Consider the following 25,704-nt stretch of genomic DNA (forward strand, 5'->3'; position numbering starts at 1 on the left):
AAGTTGAAGTGATTCATTTTTAATTGAAATGTAAGGTGTATGTGTGTCATTTTACTTTTTGGCCACCAGATGTTGCTGCAAACACTATACTGTTTTACAGGAAGTGTTCACTTTTTTTTCTTTACATTTTATTATCTTCATACTTCTTCCTGTTTTATGCAATGAAGTAGCTAGATCCGCACTTGGTCTCAAACTCGAAATCGTTTATTCAGGACATATCCCAGCACAGTAAAGCAGCATCTGCTGACATGTTTCAGACTCGCAGGTCCTTATTCATAGCAATCTTTACAGCTTTCTGCATGATATTTAAAAGGGATGTGTCAGCCAAGGGAGTGACTAGCCCGCCCACCCAAAGAGGAGGGGAATCACCGGGGCAAGACCCCCATCCAGTTGACACCCCCTGTACATTAGAAAAATATATAAAACAAATTTAAAATCATACAAAAGTAGAAAACAGGGAGCAAGCAGCACTAGTGAAATTGTGTCCTTAAATATATGCAAACTAAAAAACATAAATACAGGATACAATTGATTATTGCTATTGTTCGAATAGACATAAAATTATTAATCTGTGACTAAAGCCAGATCCCACCCATGAGGTGCTTTGGTCCCCAAACGGAATATCCATAACGCTTCTCTTTTGCGGATCATAGCCTGTAGGTCCCCTCCTCTCTTAGGTAAGAAACAGGGCTACAGTTGGCTCATGATTGACGTGAAGTCTCTGTACTCCTGTATCAGACATCATCTAGCGTTGACAGCCCGCCAATACCATCTAGGAAAATATACAGACTACTCCTCTGACCTCCGTATTTTTATCTGTACTGTAGTGGAATGTCCCCTGACCCGCAACTATTTTGTGTTTGACGGTGTCTTCTACCTCTTAGCCTCAATGGGAGCTAAGTTTTCTCCATCATTGGCAAACCTCTATATGGTAGGAGGTGGTGGGAGGAGATCCACGTTTTTGGGGGTGGTGGGCACCGTCTGACTCATGTTGCGTGGTATGGGAGGTATATAGACGACATTTTGGGTGTCTGGAGGGGTGGGTCAGAGGAGGTGGCTCCTTTCATGAAATGCCTCAATGACAACCAGTGTAACCTTCAGTTTACTCATTCATGGCAGAGGTCATCTATAGACTACCTTGACCTTACTCTTAGTGGCCACATGATCTCTGGCACTATACGCTCGAGTACCTATAGGAAACCATGTGCAGACAACTCCACCTTACAGGCTAGAAGTTGTCATCCTGCCCACACCATTCGAACGGTTCCTGTCTGGGAGTTCATTAGAACGCAGCAGAACTGCTACAGTGAAGAAGATTTAAAATGGGAGTTTGCTTTGGTGGAATGTCGCCTGCTATAAAGAGGGTATCCTAGATGGACTATCGAGAGGGGCAGGCGATGAGCCTGCTCCATGTCCAGGAACCCAATTGGTACGAAGTACTGCTTCTGCGCACACCTCTGGGGAGAAGCCCGTCTTTGTCACTACCTTTAGCACTGAATTCTAGGACATTAAACGTATAATTGACAGATGTTTACCAGTTTTGGAGGGTGACATGGATCTCCGGCCTTTTCTCTGAGGTGGCGTTAGATATGCCAGCAGACGTGCGCCCACTCTAGGTAGCCTATTGTCCCCTAGCCTCTTTGATTCCTCCTCCCCTAATTCTACCACCTGGCTTTCTACCCAGGGATCATACAGATGTGGAGTCCCCTCTTGTCATTATTGTGCCTTTCACAAACGAGCACATAATGTAGAGTCCCTAAACAATTGTCGTACTTTCCCTATGAGACATTTCATTAACTGTAATACAAAGAATGTCATTTATCTTGTAACCTGTAACAGATGTTCTTTATAGTATGCGTGTGATAAAACGCGGAAAAGCGTGTACTGGCGGCAAGGAGGCTGATTCCGCGTCCAGCAAATGTTTGTGATTTCAGCGCTGCATAATATGTTGGCGCATTATAAATAAATACAATAGCATGATCACCTCTCCCAGTTGCTAGGCAACATGAATAACAACACAGGAAATCCCATCATGCTTTGCACAGCATCAGGAAAAAAATCCTGGGCAGTTTTCTTTGATGGGTGGAGCTTAGCTAAAAATGCAGCTAAAAATGATGCTTTGGTAAGAAAAACAAAGTTTTGATGCAGTGAAAATGTTAAAGAAACACCAAGTCTTTTCAGTGCTGCTGAGTAGATTTTTAGTCCGGAGGTTAACTTTAAGGACACAATTTCACTAGGGCTGCTTGCTCCCTGTTTTCTACTTATGTATGATTTTAAATTTGTTTTATATATTTTTCTAATGTACAGGGGGTGTCAACTGGATGGGGGTCTTGCCCCGGTGATTTCCCTCCCTAGTCCCTCCCTTGGCTGACACCATCCCTTTTAAATTTCATGCAGAAAGCTGTAAAGATTGCTATGAGTAAGGACCTGCGAGTCCGAAACACGTCAACAGCAGATGCTGCTTTACTGTTCTGGGATATGTCCTGAATAAACGATTTCGAGTTTGAGACCAAGTGCGGATCTAGCTACTTCATTGCATACCTATGTTTGGCCTGGCAGCCTGTGATCCAGCACGGTCCTTTCCTGTATAGTGCAGCGGTATTCCACACTTTCACCTTCTTCCTGTTTTATGAATGGACATGGCCCCTTATCGGGGTCATGTCAATTAATTCCAAGCATTGTGATTGGATAGGGGAATGCTCGTTCCCTTTCCTCAATGATGGTTCTACATGTCCCCACGAATATGAGCCGCCAGGGGGTAGGACCACGCGCGCACAGCGGTGGCAGGAGCGAGTGACACACTAAAATGTCCTGTAGCAGTTAATGTAGTGGTTAATGTGTAGACGCGAAAAATCATATTTTGATTTTTTTTTTTTTATTAAAACCCCTCAGTGGTCAAGTGGTTAAGTTCTTTAGGTTGCCGTGTTTACTTGCCTAATTTTTAAAGTGTGACCATGTCAGGTGTGGCCCGTGTGGTAAAAATGCTTAATTGGCTTTGCTGTTCCACCTGACTTAAAGGGAATCTAAACCAAACACAAAAAAAGAGTTTCACTTCCCTACAGCTGCCCTTTGTCCTCACTGTCATGGAACGATCCTCCGATCTCCCGCAGCGGCTGAGTTTCGTTTTCGAGCAGCTGGCCAGTCGATGGCCACTGCGCCTGCATGGCCTCTCCTTTTACCCTCCCACCGCCGGGAGCGATCTGTGCCTACGCAGTATGAAATTTTCTCATACTGCGCATGCACAGGTACCTCCCGGCTGCAGGAGCATTAACGAGGATGCGTGTGGCAAGGGCCGTGCAGGCGCAGTGGCCATCTACTGGCCAGTTGCTCGAAAACAAAACTCAGTCAGTGCAAGGGACCAGAGAATCATTCTGTGACAGTGTGGGCACAGAGTGGCTGCAGGGGACTGGTAGAAGCCACAGGTAAGTGAAACTTTTTTATGTTTGGTTTAGGTTCCCTTTAAAGAGAATCAGTACTGTCTGATTTGTACAATAAAAAACATTCCAATTGAGTCACTGTGATCGCCTGGATCCCTCTTTGCCGTTTTCATCGCTCCTTGCCGTAATCCTGGCCTCTAATCGCCAGTTTTAGGCAGTGTTTACAAACAAAAAACATGGCCGCTAACCAGGAAGTTATGTACTGTATGTGTATATAAATATCATGTTACAGTATACCACAAGTTTTTATTACAAAGTAAATTGTCTGCACTCCTGTCAGGGATTCACACAGTTTCTCAGCATGACAAGCTGAAACTGAGAGCAGAGACCTGCCTGTGAAAGAAAAACAAAACACACCCACAGAGCCTGAAGGGGGCATGCAGAGGGCATGCATAACTTCTCCCTATCACAGCAGAGCAGTGCATTCTTCTCTATGTTGACAAAGCCTGACAAAGGAAAGAAGATAAGATATAATACAGAGACAATGCAACTGGAAAAGGCTGCAGTAATCCAGACCACATTAGAACAGGTATAGGAACTTATAGGATAGAAGAAATAAGGCTGAACATTTTGTTACAGAGTCTCTTTAAGGGTGAAGGGTCAAAGTATGGCTTCATGTTAAAGTATGGGGTGTATGCGAAAGTTTGAGGCAAATGCAAACAGCTAATATCCGATGTGAACTGCAGGCAATCACTAGTAGTCACACCAATTATTGATTTGATTTAGATTTTTTTCTTCTGTTAGTCCAGATTGCATTTTTATAAATTTAACACACACACCTGATTTAAATATTTAAACCCAGATTAGCCTTGAAAGAGGAAAAATAAAAATAAAATGTAACTTTTAATTAATAAGATAAAAACGTAGTAGCGCTGCTAACACATAGAAAGTACTGTTTGTTTGTAGAGTATATTAGAGTATGATAGTATGTTTATATTTATTTATGTGTATATATATATATATATATATATATATATATATATATATATGTATATATATATTCTTTCTTTTTTTTCCCCCCCAGAAATGATGTCTGTGGGAACTATCCAGTGGTAAGTACTTACATAATCACTGAAGAATTATGCTGTATACTCAATGTTGTGGACCTCTAGATAAACTGGTAGTATACATGGTTGAAACAGGAAGTTTGGGAGCCACCGTAGGTGCCATTATTAATAGCGGCTATAGTGTGAAATTTGGGTGCCCAATAAATACATTCCCCACTATAGCCGCTATTTATAATAGCACCTATGGCGGCACCCAAACATAATCGTATTAGCGGTGGATTGGCAGTTGACAGTCTTTAAGGTTAGGCGTGGGGCATGGTTGGGGCGTGGGGCATGGTTAAGGTGGCTGTATAGTGTAATGGTTAAGGGTTCTGCCTCTGACACAGGAGACCTGGGTTCGAATCTCGGCTCTGCTTGTTCAGTAAGCCAGCACCTATTCAGTAGGAGGCCTTGGGCAAGACTCCCTAACACTGCTACTGCCTATAGAGCGTGTCCTAGTGACTGCAGCTCTGGCGCTTTGAGTCCACCAGGAGAAAAGCGCGATATAAATATTCTGTGTTTGTTTTGTTTTGTTTGTTAAGGTTAGGCATGGGGGCGTTTAAGTTTAGGTGTAGGGTGATGGTTAAAGGGACACAGAGCAGTAACCTAAATTCAAAAATTTCACATATCTAGGGGTTCCTCCAGCCCACCGTAGGCCGCAAGGTCCACCGGCGTCCTTCTGGCTTCTCTCCGTGTCCCACCAGCAGCTCCCATTACCGGCAACACCCGGGCCTGGTGTCGGGCGACTCTTCCTGGATCCTGACGCTCGTCGTCATCAGGCCGGTCGCAACGCGTCATCACGCCGGCCGGTGTGACAGGTGTAGCCGATAGGAAAGCTGGGAAAGACTTTTTTTTAATTTGTTTACCTGGTCAGCAGCTTGCAGCCAAGATGCTGCTGACACAGGTTTTCTTTTTTAAAGAAAAGGGCATCTTGCCCACAGAGGTTATGGCTGCGCAGGAATGAGGAGGAGCTTGTGGCTGTTAGGAGGAGAGGGAGTGAGTGCACGCGTAACTATTGTCGCGTGCACTCCTCCAAGTTGCTGGGCAACCTTAGACGCCGGCAGTGAGAGCGCAAGCAGGGAGTGCGCACGTGATTCATGATGTGCCCACTCCTCACATGTTGCCTGGCAACGGGGACGCGCAGCGGGGAGTGAGCGCGGCGAAGTTTCGAGAAGGAAGGGGGGCGCTCGCGCTGAGAGCACGAGGATAAGGGGAGATGCGCGCGCAGGGAACCGTTACAGGAAAGATATTAATGCCTCCCTCTCAGAAATTGCGCAGTTAGCAGCGGCGTGTGAGGAGGGGACGGACGGACAGCTGATGAGGCACAGTAGAAATCTGGGGAAAAGATAAGGATAGCCAGGGAGCGAATCTGGGAGAAATTTTCTTCCTACAGTCACCTAATCACAAGAGGGGCAGAGAAGTGATTGCCTCATTCCTGAAGGAAATACATTGCTCTATCCTAACGAGTCAGTGATTTCATCTGTCAGCAAAGCCAAGCATCAGGGAGGAGAATGATTAATGAGCTGACAGGTTATCAGAAATTGAGCATAAGAAACATTATTGTGATCCTGATAAACTGTTTTTGCTAGAACGAATTCGCTGGTTCCTTTGACATCAGGAAATTTTTGTTTGCTTGATCTGGAATATTTTTTTTATTTATCCTGATTACCCATGCCCGGAATGGAATGATAAGTAAAGAATAATGCTATCAGACGTTATTATACGGTCTGCATTCTCTGTATAAGTTCCAGTGTCAGTTCAATAGAATGATTTCCCTCAGGTTTCCTGTTTCTAAGCTTATTGTCCCCATATTAATGCTCTGAAGAACTGTTTAACCCAGAGCATATCCTGTAAATCCTGGGTCATTTCTAAAAAGAAAAGGGATTCTCCAGCTGTGTCCCTGTTTTTGTGTCAGTATAATACTTCCTCAGCCGCTGGCTATAACAGTAAATATATATATATATATATATATATATATCTGCATTGGAGTTCATTACTATTTAAAGTGGTAAACCCTGTTTAAGTGAACAGTCTATCTTGGAATATTACTTACCTTGGTTTTGGAAAGTTGAAGCTGTTTTTTTTTCTGCGACCTGAAAAGAAGAAGCAGGAGAAATTAATTTTAAAAGGAATTATCAGTATAATTGCAAGTTTGTTTTAATTACCTGTGAAAAGACTGTAAGGTGCCACCGGATTAATCTGCAAGGAGAAGAAAAGATTAGCGTTAACCTAGAAGGCATCTGTGTTGGTTTTTTTTTACTGGAATACTATTTTTTTTTTATTCTGTTCTCTATTTTTTTATTATTATTACTCTCTTCGCTAAGTCGTGTCTGGAAGTAGTTCCCAGTCGGAGAAGAAATCGACATACATTTTTATTTTAGAAAAAGAGAGAGACTTGTTTACGCTGATATTTATTGATTATTGATTTTTTTTATCGTTTATCAAGTTATTTATATTAGTTCACTGGTTTATTTATTTACTTAATTATTTATTTAACCTATTAATTCACTAACTATTTATTTCACTAACTTATTAATTTATCTATTTATCTCACTAATTTATTACTCTATCTATTTAATTCACTAATGTATTGAAATATTTATTTAATTAATTTATTTATTTAATTTATTTATTTATCTATTCATTTCACCAATTAATTTATTACAGTTAATTCTCCATTTATTTATTACTTTGGTTGAACAATTCAGGTAACCCGTTGCATTATTATCAAATAGGAATTAATTGGTAAACTTAGTGATAATTATTTAGAATTAATTCTTGAATAGTACTATTCTAATCATTATTTAATACCAATTCCAACAATTTTTCTTAGTGTAAAGAGGGAATAGACCCTGGGTAATTCAGTACACATGGCTAGAAATTGTACTGACCGTAGGCAGTTGGAGAGGCGCCCTTATTTAAACTAGAGTATCCTGCAGTGGAGGGTCACACGGTGGGAAGAACTGCGAAGACCCCTGAAGATGAAGAGAATCAAAATGTAGTTGGGTATTGTCCAAAGATTTGTGTCTTAATGGAAGATAAGTGGGTGAACTGTTTAATGGATACTGGGTTACAAGTCACCACTATGGAAGAGGAATTTTTCCTTGAAAATTACCCTGAGAAAAAAAACAGATATGCAACAGTCCTGGGTATCTTTAACTGCTGCTAACCACTTGCCAGTGACAGTTAGTGGAATAACTTGGATGTCTTTGAAGATTGAAGGAGCTCAATTGCCCAAACGGGGAATTTTGATCATCAAAAATGGGGGAAAATCAGCTGAACCGGTTATTCTGGGAATGAATATCTTAAAAGATTTAAATCTTCAACTATTCAATCACTATTATGGCAAGGGGCAAGTTGCTCTTCCAAAGTCGCAATAGGACCGGAAAGTATATCAACAGCTGACAAAATGGGCAAGGCTCAAAGACATGTGGCAAACTGGCAAGGGGATTTAGGGGTTATTCGATCACCATATAAACAGGACATAAAAATCCCGGCCCGGTCAGAAGTGTTGCTCAATTTACCAGTAGGAACCCATCAACCAACTATGGGAGTCACGGTGATGATAGAACCGGTTGACAATAAAATAGGGGTTTTAGTTGCCCGAACTACTGCAGTAATCCAGAAAGGAACTCTACCTGTAAGAGTTATGAATTGGAAACCTGAAGAATTGGAGTTACCCGCTGGTATTTTAATGGCTAGAATCTATCCCATTGAAATAGTATCAGCTGGGAAGGAAGAAAACTTACACCCAAATGTACCCGATGATTGTCCTTCGGATTTAGATGTAAAATACCTAGTCTCCCGAGAAATTATCCAAGCAATGTTTTTGAAGTGGGATTCTTTTGATGCCAACCAGAAAGCTGAGATTCAAGCTCTTATTGATTCCAATTTGGAAGTATTCTCTCGGGGAGAAATAGATCTGGGATGTGCCGATAATATTACTCATCGTATTAATACTGGAGATAGTTTGCCAATTCAGGAGTGATATCGACATTTATCTCCTATTATGTACCAGGAAGTTAAAACCATGCTTAAAGAAGGCATGATCCAGGCAGGAGTGGTAGAGGAGAGTAAAAGTCCGTGGGCAGCTCCTATCGTTTTGGTAAAGAAGAAAAATGGCACTTTACGTTTCTGTGTCGATTACAGAAAATTGAATACTGTTACAGTAAGAGATGCCTATCCTCTTCCACGTATTGATGACTCTTTAATGACACTAGGAAAGGCTAAATACTTCTCCATTCTGGATTTACAAAGTGGATATTGGCAAATCTCAATGGATCCCAGTGATAAAGAAAAAACAGCTTTCATTACCCCTATGGGATTATATCAGTTTAAGCGAATGCCATTTGGACTTACTAACGCCCCTGCTACTTTTCAGCGAGCCATGGAGGCATGTCTTGGAGATTATAATTATGAAGATTTATTAATTTATTTGGATGACATCATTGTATTCTCTGCCTCATTTTCTCAACATCTTCAGCATTTACAACTGGTCTTCCAACGATTGCAGAAATTCGGATTTAAAGGGACTCCGAGCTCAGAAAAAAAAGGAAAGTTGTACTCACCAGGGGCTTTTTCCAGCCCAGTGCTGGTCGGGAGGTCCCACGCCGGCGTCCTGGCTCCTCTCCTTCTCCCCGCTCCGGAATGGCTGGCAGGCCGCAGCCCGGGCGACACTCTCCCGAGTGTCGGGCTGCTTCTTCCGCATATGACGCGGATTACGTCACACGCCGGCCGCCTCGCGTCATCACGGCGGCCGGCGTGAAAGTACTGCGCATGCGCGAACAAAGCGCGCATGCGCAGTACTTTCACGCCGGCCGCCGTGATGACGCGAGGCGGCCGGCGTGTGACGTAATCCGCGTCATATGCGGAAGGAGCAGCCCGACACTCGGGAGAGTGTCGCCCGGGCTGCGGCCTGTCAGCCATTCCGGAGCGGGGTGAAGAAGAGGAGCCAGGACGCCGGCGTGGGACCTCCCGACCAGCACTGGGCTGGAAAAAGCCCCTGGTGAGTACAACTTTCCTTTTTTTTCTGAGCTCGGAGTCCCTTTAAGCTCAAACCGCAAAAGTGTAATTTGTTTAGAGAAGAAATTTCCTACCTGGGTCATCAAATTATGAAAAAGGGGGTCCAACCTAGCCCAGGCAAAGTGGAAGCTATAAAAAACTGGAATGTTCCTAGAACTATTACTGAGGTACGTTCATTTTTAGGAATGGCTAGTTACTATCGGAAATGTATTCCAAAATTTTCACAGCATGCAGGACCTTTGCATCTACTTTTGAAAGGGGCCAATGCCAAATCTGGAAAGGAAGTAATCTGTTGGGGTCCAGAACAGCAAGAGTCATTTGAATGGTTAAAAGAACAGATCACTAATCCTCCTATTTTAGCTTTTGCAAAGTTTGAGAGAAAGATGGATAACTGTAGCTCTTTTAAGTTGGAATTATTAGCGGTAGTGTGGGCCTTAACTGAAAAATTTGCAGAATACCTCACGGGAGCTAAATTTACTGTAATACTGACAACAATCCCATTGCTTATTTACAAACTGCAAAATTAGGAGCTCTAGAACAGCGATGGGTCACTAGATTGGCTAAGTTTGATTTCACTATTAAAGGCAATCTGTATTGTTAAAATCGCACAAAAGTAAACATACCAGTGTGTTAGGGGACATCTCCTATTACCCTCTGTCACAATTTCGCCGCTCCCCGCCGCATTAAAAGTACTCAAAAACAGTTTTAAAAGGTTTGTTTATAAACAAACAAAATGGCCACCAAAACAGGAAGTAGATTGATGTACAGTATGTCCACACATAGAAAATACATCCATACACAAGCAGGCTGTATACAGCTTTCCTTTTGAATCTCAAAAGATCATTTGTGTGTTTACCTTCTGTCCCCTTCTTCTCATGCACTGAACATTACAGGCTTCCTGCAGACAGCTCTGCCTGTGCCTGTGTTTGTAATTCCTCAGTATGTGTCAGCCAGCTACTTTCACAGCCTAACAGAGGAGGATTTTTATCCAGCTCTCTTCTATCACTGATAAGATAGCAGAGAAGCTGCTGGCTTATGTAAATAAAACACACACTGGAGTGTGCATAGAGGAACAGACCAGCACGGAAGAGTTGGCAGGCTTCCAGACACAGGCCGACAAGTCTGACAGGGGAAAGATACATTGATTTATTACAGAGACTGTGATAGTACAAAGTGCTGCAGTGAGCCAGAACACATTAGAATAGGTTTAGGAACTTGTAGGATGGTAGAAAAAACGTTGTAATTTTTGTTACAGAGTCACTTTAAATACCGACCTGGTAAGATCAATGCATGTGCAGATTCTTTGTCTAGATATCCATATGAAATGCCAGATACTGTTATCGATTTGGAATTGGAGGAGGTAGAATTGACTCCAGTGAAACAAAAAAAAAAACAAATTACACAAGGAACTCTGCAACAGATAGAAAGTCAGTCAGCAGAATATAATTGGGCTTTATTGCAAGACGGAGACCCAATTGCCAATCAACTTAAGATCTGGGTAAAAACTGGAAAGAAGCCCTCTCTCAATTTACGGAAGACAGTGGATCGAGAACTGATGAAGCTGTTAAGGTAGTGGACTTGATTAAAAATACAAAGAAATATTTTGTATCGTGAGGTTAAATTAAAACACCAATTACAACCAACTAGACAAGTGGTGTTATCACAGCAACTAGCCATGAAAATGTTACCTCAGTTTCATCAATGGTTGGGACACTGGGGGACTGAAAAGACATTGCAGTTGTTTCAAACTGTTTTTTTCTGCAATAATTCCCGGTGGTTCATAGAGCAAGTTTGTAAAAATTGCCCGCGGTGTGAGATAAACAAGGGGGCTGAAATCAAAGGTGTCCCATTAAAATGGAACACTTCTGTGCCATTAGAAGTTTTGGCTATGGATTTTTTAACTGTAGATACCTCCACTGATGGATACATATTTTGGTTATGATTGACCACTTTACCAAATATGCAATAGCTGTGGCCACTAAGAATCAGACTTCAGAAGTAGCTGCTCAATGTATCTGGAGTGAAGTAATTCAGAAATATGGCTGTCCAAAAAAGATACATTCAGACCAAGGTCCCTGTTTTGAAAGTTTTCTCTTAAAGAATCTGTGCAAATTCTATGGGGTAGACTGAACCCATTCCTCACCTTACCATCCCCAAGGAAACAGGGCATGTGAACAATTCAATAGGACCCTGATTCAATTATTAAGGTCCTTAGAGGAAGAAAAGAAAAGGAGATGGACAATGTATCTTCAAGAATTGATTTGGATTTATAATCACACTATCCATGAGAGTACCGGTTTTACCCCTCATCAAATGATGTTTGGCCGCGATGATATGGGACCTATTGATTTATGGTTTGGATTTTCTCAAGAACAGCCAGCTTTCACTCCTGAGACTTGGGTTACATTACATCAGAGAAAATTGAAAGAAATGCAAGAATTAGTACAGAAAAGGCAACGGATTGAGCAAAAAGAACGGGAAGACACTTTCCCTGTCCTGCAAGTAGGAGATAAAGTTCTATTATGATGAAAAGGGGCACATCAGAGAGGGAAGCTGCTATCAGTGTGGCAACCTGAACCCTGGATAGTTATAAAAAAGGACAAAAAGTAGGGATAATAAAAATTGCACCCTGCAGGAAGAAAACACAGAGACAACAGGAGCCCAAATGGTGCAGTATGTCACAGTACCAGAAGCATGTAAAATATGCGAATGTATTATACTCACAAAGGTGGGTTGCAGAAGGGCAACCGACCACTAGAAGCAGGTGGAGATGTATAACCCCAACTCCACTCGGGTGAACAGACAGAGCTGGTGATGGTCGCACTCTTGATAAAAAGCAAACCTCAAATGACCTAAACTGGTCAAAGAGGGTTGATCCCCCTCCAAAAGGAGGGTGAAGGCACAAGGTAAAGGGGGAAGAGGCGCCCAGAGCAGATAAAATGCGTTAAAAACAAATAAAATGAAAAAAGTGAGGTGGCTTACCTCAATGAAGACAAATTCACGTATTAATAGAATTTTATTGCACTGGCAACGCGTTTCTTGGGTGCATACCCACTTCCTCAGGCCAAATAGCAGTGCCTAATGGTGCTTGTAGCCACAAATAAGGCGCCTTATTTGTGGCTACAAGCACTATTAGGCACTGCTATTTGGCCTGAGGAAGTGGGTATGCACCCAAGAAACGCGTTGCCAGTGCAATAAAATTCTATTAATACGTGAATTTGTCTTCATTGAGGTAAGCCACCTCACTTTTTTCATTTTATTTGTTTTTAACGTATTTTATCTGCTCTGGGCGCCTCTTCCCCTTTACCTAGTTATAAAAAAACCTTATAAAGGTATTCCTGTTTATGAAATACAGCAAATTGATGGGTCCAGGATTATAAAGCGGATACATCGCTTCTTTTTGAAATGACATAATTCTGTTGCAAGAGATTCGCTAGAACTATTGGATGTGGATGGATTTTCCCCTGCGGTGGTTGCTGGATCTGGACAGGAAGAGATCCCTGTGATGTGGTGGGTCCCACCGAGTAATGATTCGAATTCTACTCTTGAGGTGACCACAAAAGACTATGACTCCACTCCATGGCCCGATGAAACAGGTGATTCCTCTAAAGGAAACCTTCGAGCAAATCAAACAGAAGTAACCCCTGCTTTGACTATAGAGGGGTCCTCAGACACTGACATAGGTGAGGTGGGAAATTCTGGATTAATCCAAAGGCCTACTAGAACCAACCAAGGAAAATTACCTGATAGGTATATGCAGGATGAATTTCTTTGGTATTGATGTATGAATGTACTATTGTATTGTAGAGGACTACAATATTCAAAGAAGGAGTAAATTGTAGCCGATAGGAAAGCTGGGGAAGATTTTTTTTTATTTGTTTACCTGGTCAGCAGCTTGCAGCCAAGATGCTGCTGACACAGGTTTTCTTTTTTAAGGAAAAGGGCAAAAGGTTATGGCCGTGCAGGAATGAGGCGGAGCTTGTGGCTGTTAGGAGGAGAGGGAGTGAGTGCACGCGTAACTATCGTCGCATGCACTCCACCAAGTTGCTGGGCAACCTTAGACGCCGGCGGTGAGAGCGCGAGCAGGGAGTGCACATGTGACTTATGACGTGTGCACTCCTCAGATGTTGCCTGGCAACGGGGAGACGCAGCGGGGAGTGGGAGCGGCGAAGTTTTGAGAAGGAAGGGGGGCGCTCGCGCTGAGAGCGTGAGAATAAGGGGAGATGCGTGCGCAGGGAGCCGTTACAGGAGAAATATTAACGGCTCCCTCTCAGAAATTGCGCAGTTAGCAGCGCCGTGTGAGGAGGGGACGGACGGACAGCTGATGAGGCGCAGGAGAAATCTGGGAAAAAGATAAGGATAGCCAGGGAGCGAATCTGGGAGAAATTTTCTTCCTACAGTCACCTAATCACAAGAGGGGCAGAGAAGTGATGGCCTCATTCCTGAAGGAAATACATTGCTCTATCCTATCGAGTCAGTGATTTCATCTGTCAGCAAAGCCAAGCATCAGGGAGGAGAATGATTAATGAGCTGACAGGTTATCAGAAATTGAGCGTAATAAACATTATTGTGATCCTGATAAACTGTTTTTGCTAGAACAAATTCGCTGGTTCCTTTGATTGACATCAGGAAATTTTTGTTTGCTTGATCTGGAATATTTTTTTTATTTATCCTGATTACCATGCCCGAAATGGAATGATAAGTAAAAAATAATGCTATCAGAAGTTATTATACGGTCTGTATTCTCTATAAGTTCCAGTGTCAGTTCAATAGAATGATTTCCCTCAGGTTTCCTGTTTCTAAGCTTATTGTCCCCATATTAATGCTCTGAAGAACTGTTTAACCCAGAGCATATCCTGTAAATCCTGGGTCATTTCTAAAAAGAAAAGGGATTCTCCAGCTGTGTCCCTGTTTTTGTGTCAGTATAATACTTCCTGGCTATAACAGTATAAATATATATATATCTGCATTGGAGTTCATTACTATTTAAAGTGGTAAACCCTGTTTAAGTGAACAGTCTATCTTGGAATATTACTTACCTTGGTTTTGGAAAGAAGAAGCAGGAGAAATTAATTTTAAAAGGCATTATTAGTATAATTGCAAATTTGTTTTAATTACCTGTCAAAAGACTGTAAGGTGCCACCGGATTAATCTGCAAGGATTAGAAAAGATTAGCGTTAACCTAGAAGGCATCTGTGTTGTTGTTTTTTTTACTGGAAGACTATTTTTTTATTTATTTTTTTCTTCTGTCCTCTATTTTTTTTTTTTTGTTTCTTTCTCTCTTCACTAAGTGGTGTCTGGAAGTAGTTCCCAGTCAGAGAAGAAATCGACATACATTTTTATTTTAGAAAGAGAGAGACTTGTTTACGCTGATATTTATTGATTATTGATTTTTTTAATCATTTATCAAGTTATATATATTAGTTCACTAGTTTATTTATTTACTTAATTATTTATTTAACCTATTAATTCACTAACTATTTATTTCACTAACTTATTAATTTATCTATTTATTTCACTAATTTATTAAATTATTTATTTATTTAATTTATTTATTTCATTAATTTATTTATTTATCTATTCATTTCACCAATTAATTTATTACAGTTAATTCTCCATTTATTTATTACTTTGGTTGAACAATTCAGGTAACCCGTTGCATTATTATCAAATAGGAATTCATTGGTAAACTTAGTGATAATTATTTAATTTAGAATTCATTCTTGAATAGTACTATTCTAATCATTATTTAATACCAATTCCAACAATTTTTCTTAGTGTAAAGAGGGAATAGACCCTGGGTAATTCAGTAAAAGAATGTAAGAGAGAAACAAAATAAACTTTAGGCTTGGGCTTAAATTCCTGGTTTTCTTACTGTACATTATTGACGGGTATTTAACCTTCCTGGCGGTAAGCCCGAGCACGCAGTGGCGGAAGAGGGCCCCTCCCCCCCGCCAGAGTCCTGCGCTGCCCGGACCAATGAGTACCAGGCAGCGCTATGGGCTGGATCGGAGGCGTCTGACGTCGGCTGACGTCCATGACGTCATTCCGATCGTCGCCATGTCGGCAGGAGAAGCCAAACAGGGGAGCGCGTTATATACGCGTTCCCGTTTGCTATTGATGCCGGCGACGATCGCACTAGAGGGACACATGCGCCCTCTAGTGGTGTTTCATGTAGCTACCACTCTGGTAGCTTTACATGAAACACACAAAAAAAAAAAAAAGGATTTCTGCCTGTTTTTGAATTTTTCATGATTTTAGTGTACTAAAATTTATATGTGACATATATAAATTGGAATTGTTATTGTAGTAATCTCAGCTCTGTACTTACCTGTGAAAAAGTAATGTGTTGAATTAGCTTTCTGAGGAGTTCCAGATTTCCCTATTGAAGAAACAAAACAAGAGAATTGAGACTGTATTGAAGTATTTTTCTTTGGTTGAATTCATTTTTTTTAATTGACCCAATTTATTTCTGGGTCTAATAATTTTCACTTATTCTAAATCACTATGTCAGTGTCTGGTGGATTTCTCCCTGGTTTAGAGTTAGAAAACCGCGCATGCACAGGCCTGTCATGCTGACCGCCGTGATGACGCGTAATGACCGGCCTGATGACGAGTGTCAGGATCCAGGAAGAGTCGGCCCGACACCCGTCCCGGGTGTCGCCTGTAACGGGAGCTGCCGGCGGGACATGAAGAGAAGCCAGGGGGACGCCGGGGGACCTCGCGGCCTACGGTGGGCTGGAGGAAGACCTAGGTAAGTGAAATTTTTGAATGTAAGTTATTGCTCAGGATCCCTTTAATGTTAGGTGTGGGGGGGTATTTTTAAGTGTTAGGCATGGGGGGATGGTTAAAGTTAGGCATGGGGGCGTTTAAGTTTAGTTGTGGGGAGATGGTTAAGGTTAGGTGTGGGGGGGTATTTTTAAGTGTTAGGAGTGTGTGTGGGGGGGATGGTTAAGGTTCTGCATCAGTAAGGAAGGGTTCTGTGTGAGAGAGAGTAGTGTTAGGTTAAGTTGTAGCAAAATATCAGTATTAATTTCAGATATTTTGCTACGATAATTTACTCTTTAGAAACATATAATATCAGTAAATTTTGCTGATATTTAACTAGCTGAAATTGGGCATGCAAATTTCCTTGCACCCCTTTTTCATGTACGCTACATGGTGACCTGTGCAAGGTCTCAGTATGATGCTCCTAAACCGTGCTCATTTAAAATGGCGGCAGCTAAATTTCGGCGCAGGGTGAAGCTGAAAGACAGTTCACCCTGCTGCAGGCAAACTCCTGGATGGCGTTAAGGCTACTTCCCCTCTGAGTTGTCTCAAATTGGTGTCGTTCCATGATAATACAAATATTGTTTTTGTTCTAAATGTATACATCTGTATGCTTAGGGATACACTAAACACAACTCCCTTGCAATAGCTGCCCAACATTTGCTGTATTAGACAATCCATAACTATTGCTGTGCGAGGTATGGCACTTATAAACACACTCAGGTGGCTTCAAATGCATGGATCCACTATAGCAGGCTTTCTCAACCAGAGTTCCCTGGAACCCCAGGGTTCCTTGAGTACTCTGCAGGGGTTCCTTGCCATTTTCCCCCATCGTAGGGGAAGTATGATAGAGCACATTATCATAGGGGGCATTCTTGTGGTTATGCCGCCGGGAGACTTGGGTACAGGATACAGCCGGTATATGGCTTATCCTGCTGCTGCACAAGTTCCCGGCGGTGTTAAATACTATTCCCCCTCCAGGTCCACGTGCATAGTGAGGAATGATGCAATTCGGCTTCCAGCTGTTGCTGGAGGCTGAATTACAGTGTTTTAAAAGTAACTTCAGCTCAGTCTTCTGACAGCACCGAAGTTACTCACTAATATGTAATTCCTATTACGGTCTATGGTGGCGCCGGTTGCGCCCAATTCTCCTGTGCTGTTATTACAGCTCTCAATAGGGGGTACTGTAAAAATTATCACTAAATTGGGGGTCAGGATAATAATGAGTACATTAATAAAAAGCACTAGGATAAGGAGACAGTATGATGAGTGGCAGTGTAATAGGGGGTATTAAAATAAACAGCCTCATCTACTTTTAAAGACCATACCTCCTGCTAAATAAATGCAGGGGTTCCTCGAGATCAAAAAAATGTTTGCAGGGGTTCCTTGAGATCCAAAAGTTATTTGCTGGGTTCCTCCAGGGTACAAAGGTTGAGAAAGGCTGCACTATAGGGTTATTCTGATCCTATGTCATTTATTCATCTGTGACAGGCTGTGCCGCCCTATATATACTGTAACTAGATGATAATTCTCCAGTAATGTAAGTTTATATTTCAGTATTTTCCTGGTAGTGATGCATTCCTCCACATGCATACTTGTAGAGGCAATGTATTCCAAACCCAACTTTGTGCTGATATTGGCTGATGATCTCGGTATTGGCGACATTGGTTGTTATGGCAATGACACAATAAGGTAAGACTACGGATCTAACATTTTCAGCTCAAAATAAATTGATTAAAACCCTAGTTCTCCTTCCCAAAATTTGTCATTGTTGGTAAAGGAAATTATGCCAGATATATTACAATTGTGTACAGTGGCATAGCTAAGAAGCTAAGAAGAACAATTAATACAACACACCAAAACCAATCAAGGACAACCACAGTGTCAGAGGTGCAAAAAGGGGATGGGAAACTGTGTGTTAATGATCACTACTGTTCAAATCAGCTATAGACGTGAATATTATCAGCACAGGACTATTAAAGAGCTAATACTGTGTTTGAGGGGTGGGCCCCTTGGGGCCCCTCTAGCCCAAGAGCTCCGATGTGGTCGCTACCTCTGCACCCACTATTGCTAGTCCACGTATTGTGTACAGGGGCGTAACTAAGACCCACCGGGCCCCCCTGCAGAAATTTTGAGCGCCCCCCCCCCCCGGGCCCACTCAGGGCCGTTTTGGGGTGCTGGAGGAGTCACAGCATGAGGGGAAAGCTATGACCACACTCGGCGGGGAGTGGGGATGGTCCCACCCCTCCCTCGCCTCAGGCTCTTCCCTCTGCGCTCCCCTCTGCGCTTCAATAACTATATGTGTGCAGTGGCGGGCAGCGGCAGACAAACATACCTTCCGTGCGTTCCAGCGCAGATGCTTCTCTCTCTAGTGTCTGATGCTACTTCCTGTTGCAAAACAGCCCTGGCAGGCCCCTATTGTTACGCCCATGATTGTATATGTATATATATATATATATATATATATATATATATATATATACACACACACACACACAATCATGGGCGTAACAATAGGGGCCTGGCAGGACCGTTTTGCAACAGGAAGTAGCATCAGACACTAGAGAGAGAAGCATCTGCGCTGGAACGCACGGAAGGTATGTATGTTCCAGAGAAATTCCTCTTTGTGCACAGATTCCCCTCGCAGCTTCTCCCAGGCTAACTCCTGTGGGTAGGTTCAGATAACAACATAGAGCGATATAACAGACAGAGAAAGCAAGACAGAACAAGTGGGCAGAGAAATGGTGGGAGGGAAAGCAATACAGAGAGTTGGTGAGCAGAGAGAGAAAGCAAGTGGAAGCAGTAAATTATACTATTAGTGCATCTATTATGTCAGCCATAGTTATGTTACAAGTATAGTTCATCTTTAAAAGTTCATTTGCAGACCAAAACCAGGCAGCCAGATCATACTTCAGTGCACTTAGCATCACATACCTAACATTCCGGCTAAGCAGACGCTGAGCAGAGTCCATGCAGCACTAGCTGAAAATGATGAACTGCAGCATAACTGTCTATAAGCGCACTGAGCATATATAAATATCACAATCTAAGTAATTTATTTTGCCAAGTACGAAAGAATTATACCAGGAATGGGATTTGGCTCATACAGGTTCTGAAAAAGGTGTGGGGGTGTTGGATAATGACAGTGGGGTGGGGTGGATGTCCCACAGCCAAGAGCTGAGGGTGCCATACTATGTGGCGGCACCAGCCGCACTTATCAATTATGTTATCCCTACGGAGACATCGAAGGAAGGGAGGGGGGGGGGGGGGAGAGAGGCAAAGGTTCAGCAGTGATGGCCCAGTTCTTCATGAAAGAAACCTGTGGTGATGACTGACGCTGTTGAGGATTTCATTTGCTGGCATCTAACAATGCTGGCCAAGGTGTTCCAGTTCAAAACGTGCAGTAGTACTTAATTCTGTGATGGGTCCCGACTTCTGGGCAGCATTTGGCAGGGCTGGTTAAGATAATCTGGCTGTCACAGAAGGGTCTAGCCGCAGCGGCCCTTACTCCTGGATTAGTGGCTGGCATCATGGAGGGGCTAAACCAAAGGTGTCCCTGCTGCAGTAGGACAGATTGAATTGGCATCCAGTGAGGCCAAAGATGTCACGATCATCACAGTGTCTTCCTACCTCAGTGGATCCCCGACATCCGGGGTAGCAGAGGTGGACTCCACGAGGCCTGCACCTGCACAGACAACAGCAAGGCGGAAAAAAACTTCAGGTCCGAACCCCCCATGACATGCACCAGCGTCCAGGGCTACACTGGACCACACTGCACACCTTCAGGAAGGAAAACAAGGTGAATTGGTAAGGAAAAGGGAAGTAAAACAAGAAAAACCAGAATCCTGTGGCAGTGGCTGCCAATTAAGGCGCCATCTTCCTGAAAGGCAGTTTAACAAATATCAGCAATTTTACAGCACATTGGCAACCCGGCCACATTGGCAACCAATGGTGTTCTCTCTCCCCCCTGGGCAGAGCTTGCAGCTCTTTAATATTATCTTTCCGTGCATGCACTATTTCCTTCTTCCTCCAGTAACACAAGTCTGCTCTTCTCTACTCTAAGTTACTCCCTACTATCAGGATACCAAGGGGAGGGGTGAAGAGCAGAGCAGACCTGTAAGAGGAAAAAAATGGTGCATGCATAGGAAGGTAACCATAAAAGAGTCGCAGCTCTGCCAGCTCAGCAGGAAATGAGCTGATCCACCCCCAGCCTCCCTCCGCTCAAGGCCCCGGCCTCTGTAGAGGGTGCTGAAATCCAAATCAGCCTGTGGTTGATGATCGAATAGGAGAGGAGTCTGAACAGCTTATAGACTGCTGTTCAATCTACCCATTCTGCATTGCAAACAAAGTCAGCCAGGTCATAAAAAATTAACGCAACAATGTTTTTATCCGTTGCACAAAATTTTAATTATGAATATATCCAGAGGCGTAGCAATAGGGGATGCAGAGGTTGCAACCGCATCGGGGCCCTTGAACCAGAGGGGCCCACTAGGAGCCCTTCTTCATCCATCTTATTAGCTTTGCATTGGTGCTATGCTGATAATGAACACCTCTATGTGTGCAGTGAATAGTGGTTATCCTTAAAGAGAACCTGTCCTGAGTAAAAATATTGAAAATAAACACATGAGGTAACTTCAAATGAACATCACAGAGTTACCTTGCCATCAGTTCCTCTCAGAAGCTCACCATTTTCTTCTGACAATAATCCCTTCCAGTTCTGGCAATATTTTGTAAGATCTAAAATATATCAATTGCTGTCAGTAAAATATCAGTTGCTGTCAGTTATAGTTGAGAGGAAAACTGATGTACCAGGTAATGTCCATGTTTCCCTATGGCTGAAGTGGGTGATGTTACAGTTTAACTGTGTGCTGACCAGAAAACTGTTATGGGTAATGTCCATTTTCAAAATGGAGGACGGAAAATTCCCTTGATCACAGTGAACAAACAGGACGCAGGACAGGAGAAAGACACTGAGGAGTAGACTACATGGAAGATAAGTATGACTTGTGTATGCTAATTTTGTCTTTTAATTTTCAGTTCAGGTTTTCTTTAAGAAGCCATTTCCTTACTCTGATAGCACCTCTCTAACACTGCAGCTGTCCTTGGTAGGTTATGGGGCGTCGTATCAATAGCATGCTTGGGGCACCATGTAAAACTCTCACTGAGGCCCCATAGCGCCGTAGCTACGCCACTAATTGTATCCACACACTATGCATTAAAAAGTGTCAGAAATAGTTTTGCAAATAATTGGAGGGTTAAAAAGTGTACTTATCTTTCTTTGACAGCTTGTATTATTAGTGACCCTATCAGAGATAGAGTAATCAGCCAGTTCTCTGACATCTTATTATACAAGTTTAGCGGAAGCGAATGCAATCCAGGTTTAATACAAAATCCAGGCTTACACAGGACCTATATCTGATGTGCATATGTGCGAGACTCATTCGGGGTATATGCTATATTTTGATATTTGCATAAGTTGGCTTGCCCATTAGTCGCAACACTCTCCCTACCAAGCGTCAATTTCCCACATTTTTGTGGACTCATGGAGTCCCCCTTTAGTCTGCATGACTGCTTGTAATTATAGTTTTACAAACTAAACAATTAAAGACCTGTTTTTGTTCCATTTATCATATATAGTTTTAAAGACATTTATAAATCTATTTTTAATCAGTTCTATACCTGTTTAACAGATGGTGGGGGTTTTAAGTGCCCTTTCAAAATCCTCATACACATATGCTAATTACGATCTTTTCTTTTTTCTTGTGCCCAGTGATTTCCACTGCTCAGTAATTTTCATTTGCTGTATTGTAGAGCCATCTGGTGGCCAGTAGAATTATTGCACTGAAAATAAAATTGCACTCCAATCCTTGTTCTAATTCTCATATGCACGCAAGGCTTATTCAAAAATTATGCTTATTGTGATTTGCCTTCTTGAAACAGAAGGTACTTACGATAATTCAGCTTTAAGTGAACATCTGTGGTTACCCACAATGCACTGCTGCTGAATATGCAAATTATCTATGCCCCTGAAGCCAGGCTAACATCCAGAACCGCTAGTATATAGCTAGACTACAGCTTTAAATTTTACACAGCCACATCAACCCCACATGTAGTTGGTCCTCCTCAGTACATAGCAGGGATTGATATGGCTCTATGGGCTAGGGCTTGTACCAGTACAACACAGTAACCAAGCAGCTCAGGGTGACCCAAAACCACTAGGAAAGTTTAGGGGAAAAGCCCCCCCCCCCCCCCCCCATACTTTTCCTAGTGGTTTTGGGTCACCTCAAGCTTCAGGGGCATAGAGACATTATTTGCATGTTCAGTAGCGGTGCATTGTGGGTAACCACATATGTTCACTTAAAGCTGAATTATCGCAAGTAGCTTCTGTTTTAAGAAGGAAAATCACACTAAGCATTGTTTTTTAGTAGGAGAGCATTTCAGTCTCTTAGTCTGAATTATCTGTTCATAGTTCATAAAAAGTTACTCATTAGTTTATTAAAAGTTACACTGTAACGCTAAATTAACCACATTTGACATTCTTCTTCACACGTTTCTTAGAAAGTGTTGCAGTTCTTGAAATTTTAACCAGTTTAAAAAAGTTTGTGAAAAGGGCATAACAGCCCAGAGACTTCCTGTCTGGGGGTCACAGATGGAGTCACCGACCTGCAAGATGAGATAACAAATTCCTGTGTATTCAAGACAGTTTAAAAGAAAACTGTATTCCATGTATAAAAAGAGTTTCTTCAAATAGAAATGTTCCTTCACCAACTTCACCATTGTATCACAAACTCCTCCATTCTATGTCCAAAGAACCAATTGTAATGGCCAGAAGCACTTTGGAGGTGTTCATTTCAGGAAAATAAGCATATCCAGGTAGCAGGTTCCTTAGAGTCCTCAAATGTCCTTTATAAAGAACTGGCAATATTAATTTCTATGGTGTAACCTAACTTCTGCTCATGCATCCATCCAGTCCAGACATGCACTGTCACACATACGAGGACTCTACAATTACAGAGAAAAGGACAATCCCTTCAGTTCTCCTGTGAACATTGCAGGAATAGCTAAACCACTTTGGGACCTTGATGATGAAATCTACACCTTGTTTATTGCTGCTTATTCTTGCCAGGGCATAGATTTCAACCATCCTCACCGTGTGGTCTTGTCACTCTTGCTGTTTGTGCCACTGTCCGCGTTGCTGAACCCGCTTGCTCTGCTGTATTGCTGACAGCACAGCTTCTGTATCTCAGGCAGAAGCCAATTATATTTGCTCCTGACCTCGTGATTGCTGCGAGCCGATGACAGCAATAACATAACAAAATAGGGAAAGGACAGCTCTGGTCTTAAAGGGGCCATAGCCTTCCGGTCTGTGTCAGTATTGATTGAATTCCAAGTATATACAGAAATACAGCCTGCATCACACCTACCAAACAGCAGCATTACTGAGGAGACTAAAACAAATTTAGAACTGAGACAGGTAGGGTAGGTTGATTATGTTCAATATAGCAATTACACCTTGACAGAACATTTCACGGTTTTGTTCAAATGAATTATCTCTTTAACTCTTAACTTTTTGCATACAGTACAATCTGGCCAATGTGTTTGTGTTTTTTTCCCTCGTGAAACATTCAAAAAATGGACAAGCACTATCCAGAATAAATTCGTAGCAAAATTAGTTAATTAAAGACGGAATGTGCTAATTGGTACCCAATATAAACAGCATCAGACCAGTCAAAATTATATCTCAAAGTATAACAAATTTTATTGGGAATAGTAATCACATAAAAACATTTAAAATCACCAGCGGTGATAGCAGCGCAATAATTATAATTACATGATCCAAAAAATGATACTTAATACAAACCTCAAAAACCCCTTCCATGCAATATCATAATAGTATTGGGTATTAAATCACAATCACAAAAAGTATATGTAAGTCACAAAATCCAAAAAATGAATGAAACAAGTGTCACTCAATATGACAGTACAAGACTGTAATAGGCACACTGATTTGAAAAGTTATAGTGAGATGATGCAGTGCCTATATAAGGAGAGTAACCAGGGTTGTGAACAAATAAGAAGAGCAGAGAAAATATACATAGCTCTGCAATGAATAAATAAGTAAAAGAGAAAAGACCGTGCAAGTTAGACAATCGTGATAAGATAAAGGGCAAGGAACTTACAAAGAAGAGGCTGGGGATCAAGACTGCCGCCGCTGCGTGCCTTAATGCATCTCGCGGGTCCAACCCGCTTCTGGAGGAGGCAAATTGCTATGGCATACAACCACTTTTAAAACCCCGCCGCCCATCCTGCCGGGTAGAAGGGAACGCCCTTTGGACGTGACGCGGCCGCGTCATAACGCCGGAGACGTAGGATTGCCATGGCGATCCTGCGTGGTCCTGAATACGAGTGGCCTCTAATAGCAGGGGGGGTGCATGCGCAGCAGGGGGGGGGACAGCGGAAAAGAATAAACAAAGCTTTAAAAGATAGAGATTAGAGAACCATACCCAAAGAATAATCAAAGGGATTTTACAAGGTGTACTAACTAATATAGATAAAACAGTGTTGTAAACATACATATAGTAACAAAAGAATATATATATATATATATATATATATATATATATATATATATATTCTTGCAATTCAACCATGGCAGCTACCGTACGTATTTAAGCGCTAGAGCTTGGTCACTCGTGGCCTAGGTCACTCGTGCCATTTCTATTCCTAAGTGCCAATTATCACAAAGTGCTTTACAGCTTTCCACGAATTTACCAAGAATGGTTGTATTGTTATATCTACAAGCTGCCGCTTCTTCCATCATCTAATCTGCTTTATTTTCATCTTCCTCATCAGGTACGCTTGCTTCTTCCTCTTGCAACAGTCTGCCTTACAATCTGTGACTGCAATCATTATCTGCACGTTTATTGGTACGCTTGCTGCTTCCTCTTGCAAAAGTCTGCCTTACAATCTGTGACTGCAATCATTATCTGCACGTTTTTGGTACGCTTGCTGCATACATTGCTACTAAGATAGTTTAATATAAATTTAAGTAGTTCAGGAGTGTTTGTAAATTCCTATATTATACTTGTGGATCCTTGTGTTCCAGCCCAGTGAGCAGCAATTATTTATAGCAGGGCTGCTCTTGGTAGCCACACCCATCCTCAGCTGAACTGTGTTTCCCAATTTCTAACTGAGAATCACTTGCAATTCAACCATGGCAGCTACCATACCTATTTAAGCACTGGAGCTTGGTCACTCGTGGCCTAGGTCATTCGTGCCATTTTATTTCTAAGTGCCAATTATAACAAAGTGCTTTACAACTTACCACGAATTTACCAAGAATGGTCGTTCTTCTATATCTACAAGCTGCTGCTTCTTCCATCATCTAACCTGCTTTATTTTCATCTTCCTCATCAGGTACGCTTGCTGCT

General features: G+C 42.1%; 1 protein-coding gene across 7 annotated transcripts in view; it reads left to right on the top strand.

Annotated features, from left to right (window-relative positions):
• LOC137544537 (arylsulfatase D-like) overlaps positions 1-25,704 on the top strand; it is a 110,449-nt gene that overhangs the window by 3,333 nt on the left and 81,412 nt on the right. For 4 of the 7 annotated variants that reach the window (XM_068265628.1, XM_068265623.1, XM_068265630.1 and 1 more), the window contains exons 3-4: positions 4,462-4,489; positions 17,831-17,965. In XM_068265628.1, the coding sequence (XP_068121729.1) occupies positions 4,464-4,489; positions 17,831-17,965 (161 nt within the window). In that variant the 5' untranslated portion in view covers positions 4,462-4,463. Of the gene's footprint in view, positions 1-4,461; positions 4,490-16,250; positions 16,260-17,830; positions 17,966-25,704 lie in introns of those variants that run through there. The other 3 variants (XM_068265626.1, XM_068265629.1, XM_068265625.1) reach the window with 2 other exon arrangements.

This window comes from Hyperolius riggenbachi, chromosome 2, assembly GCF_040937935.1.
Source record: "Hyperolius riggenbachi isolate aHypRig1 chromosome 2, aHypRig1.pri, whole genome shotgun sequence".
In the NCBI taxonomy this organism is placed as follows: domain Eukaryota; kingdom Metazoa; phylum Chordata; class Amphibia; order Anura; family Hyperoliidae; genus Hyperolius; species Hyperolius riggenbachi.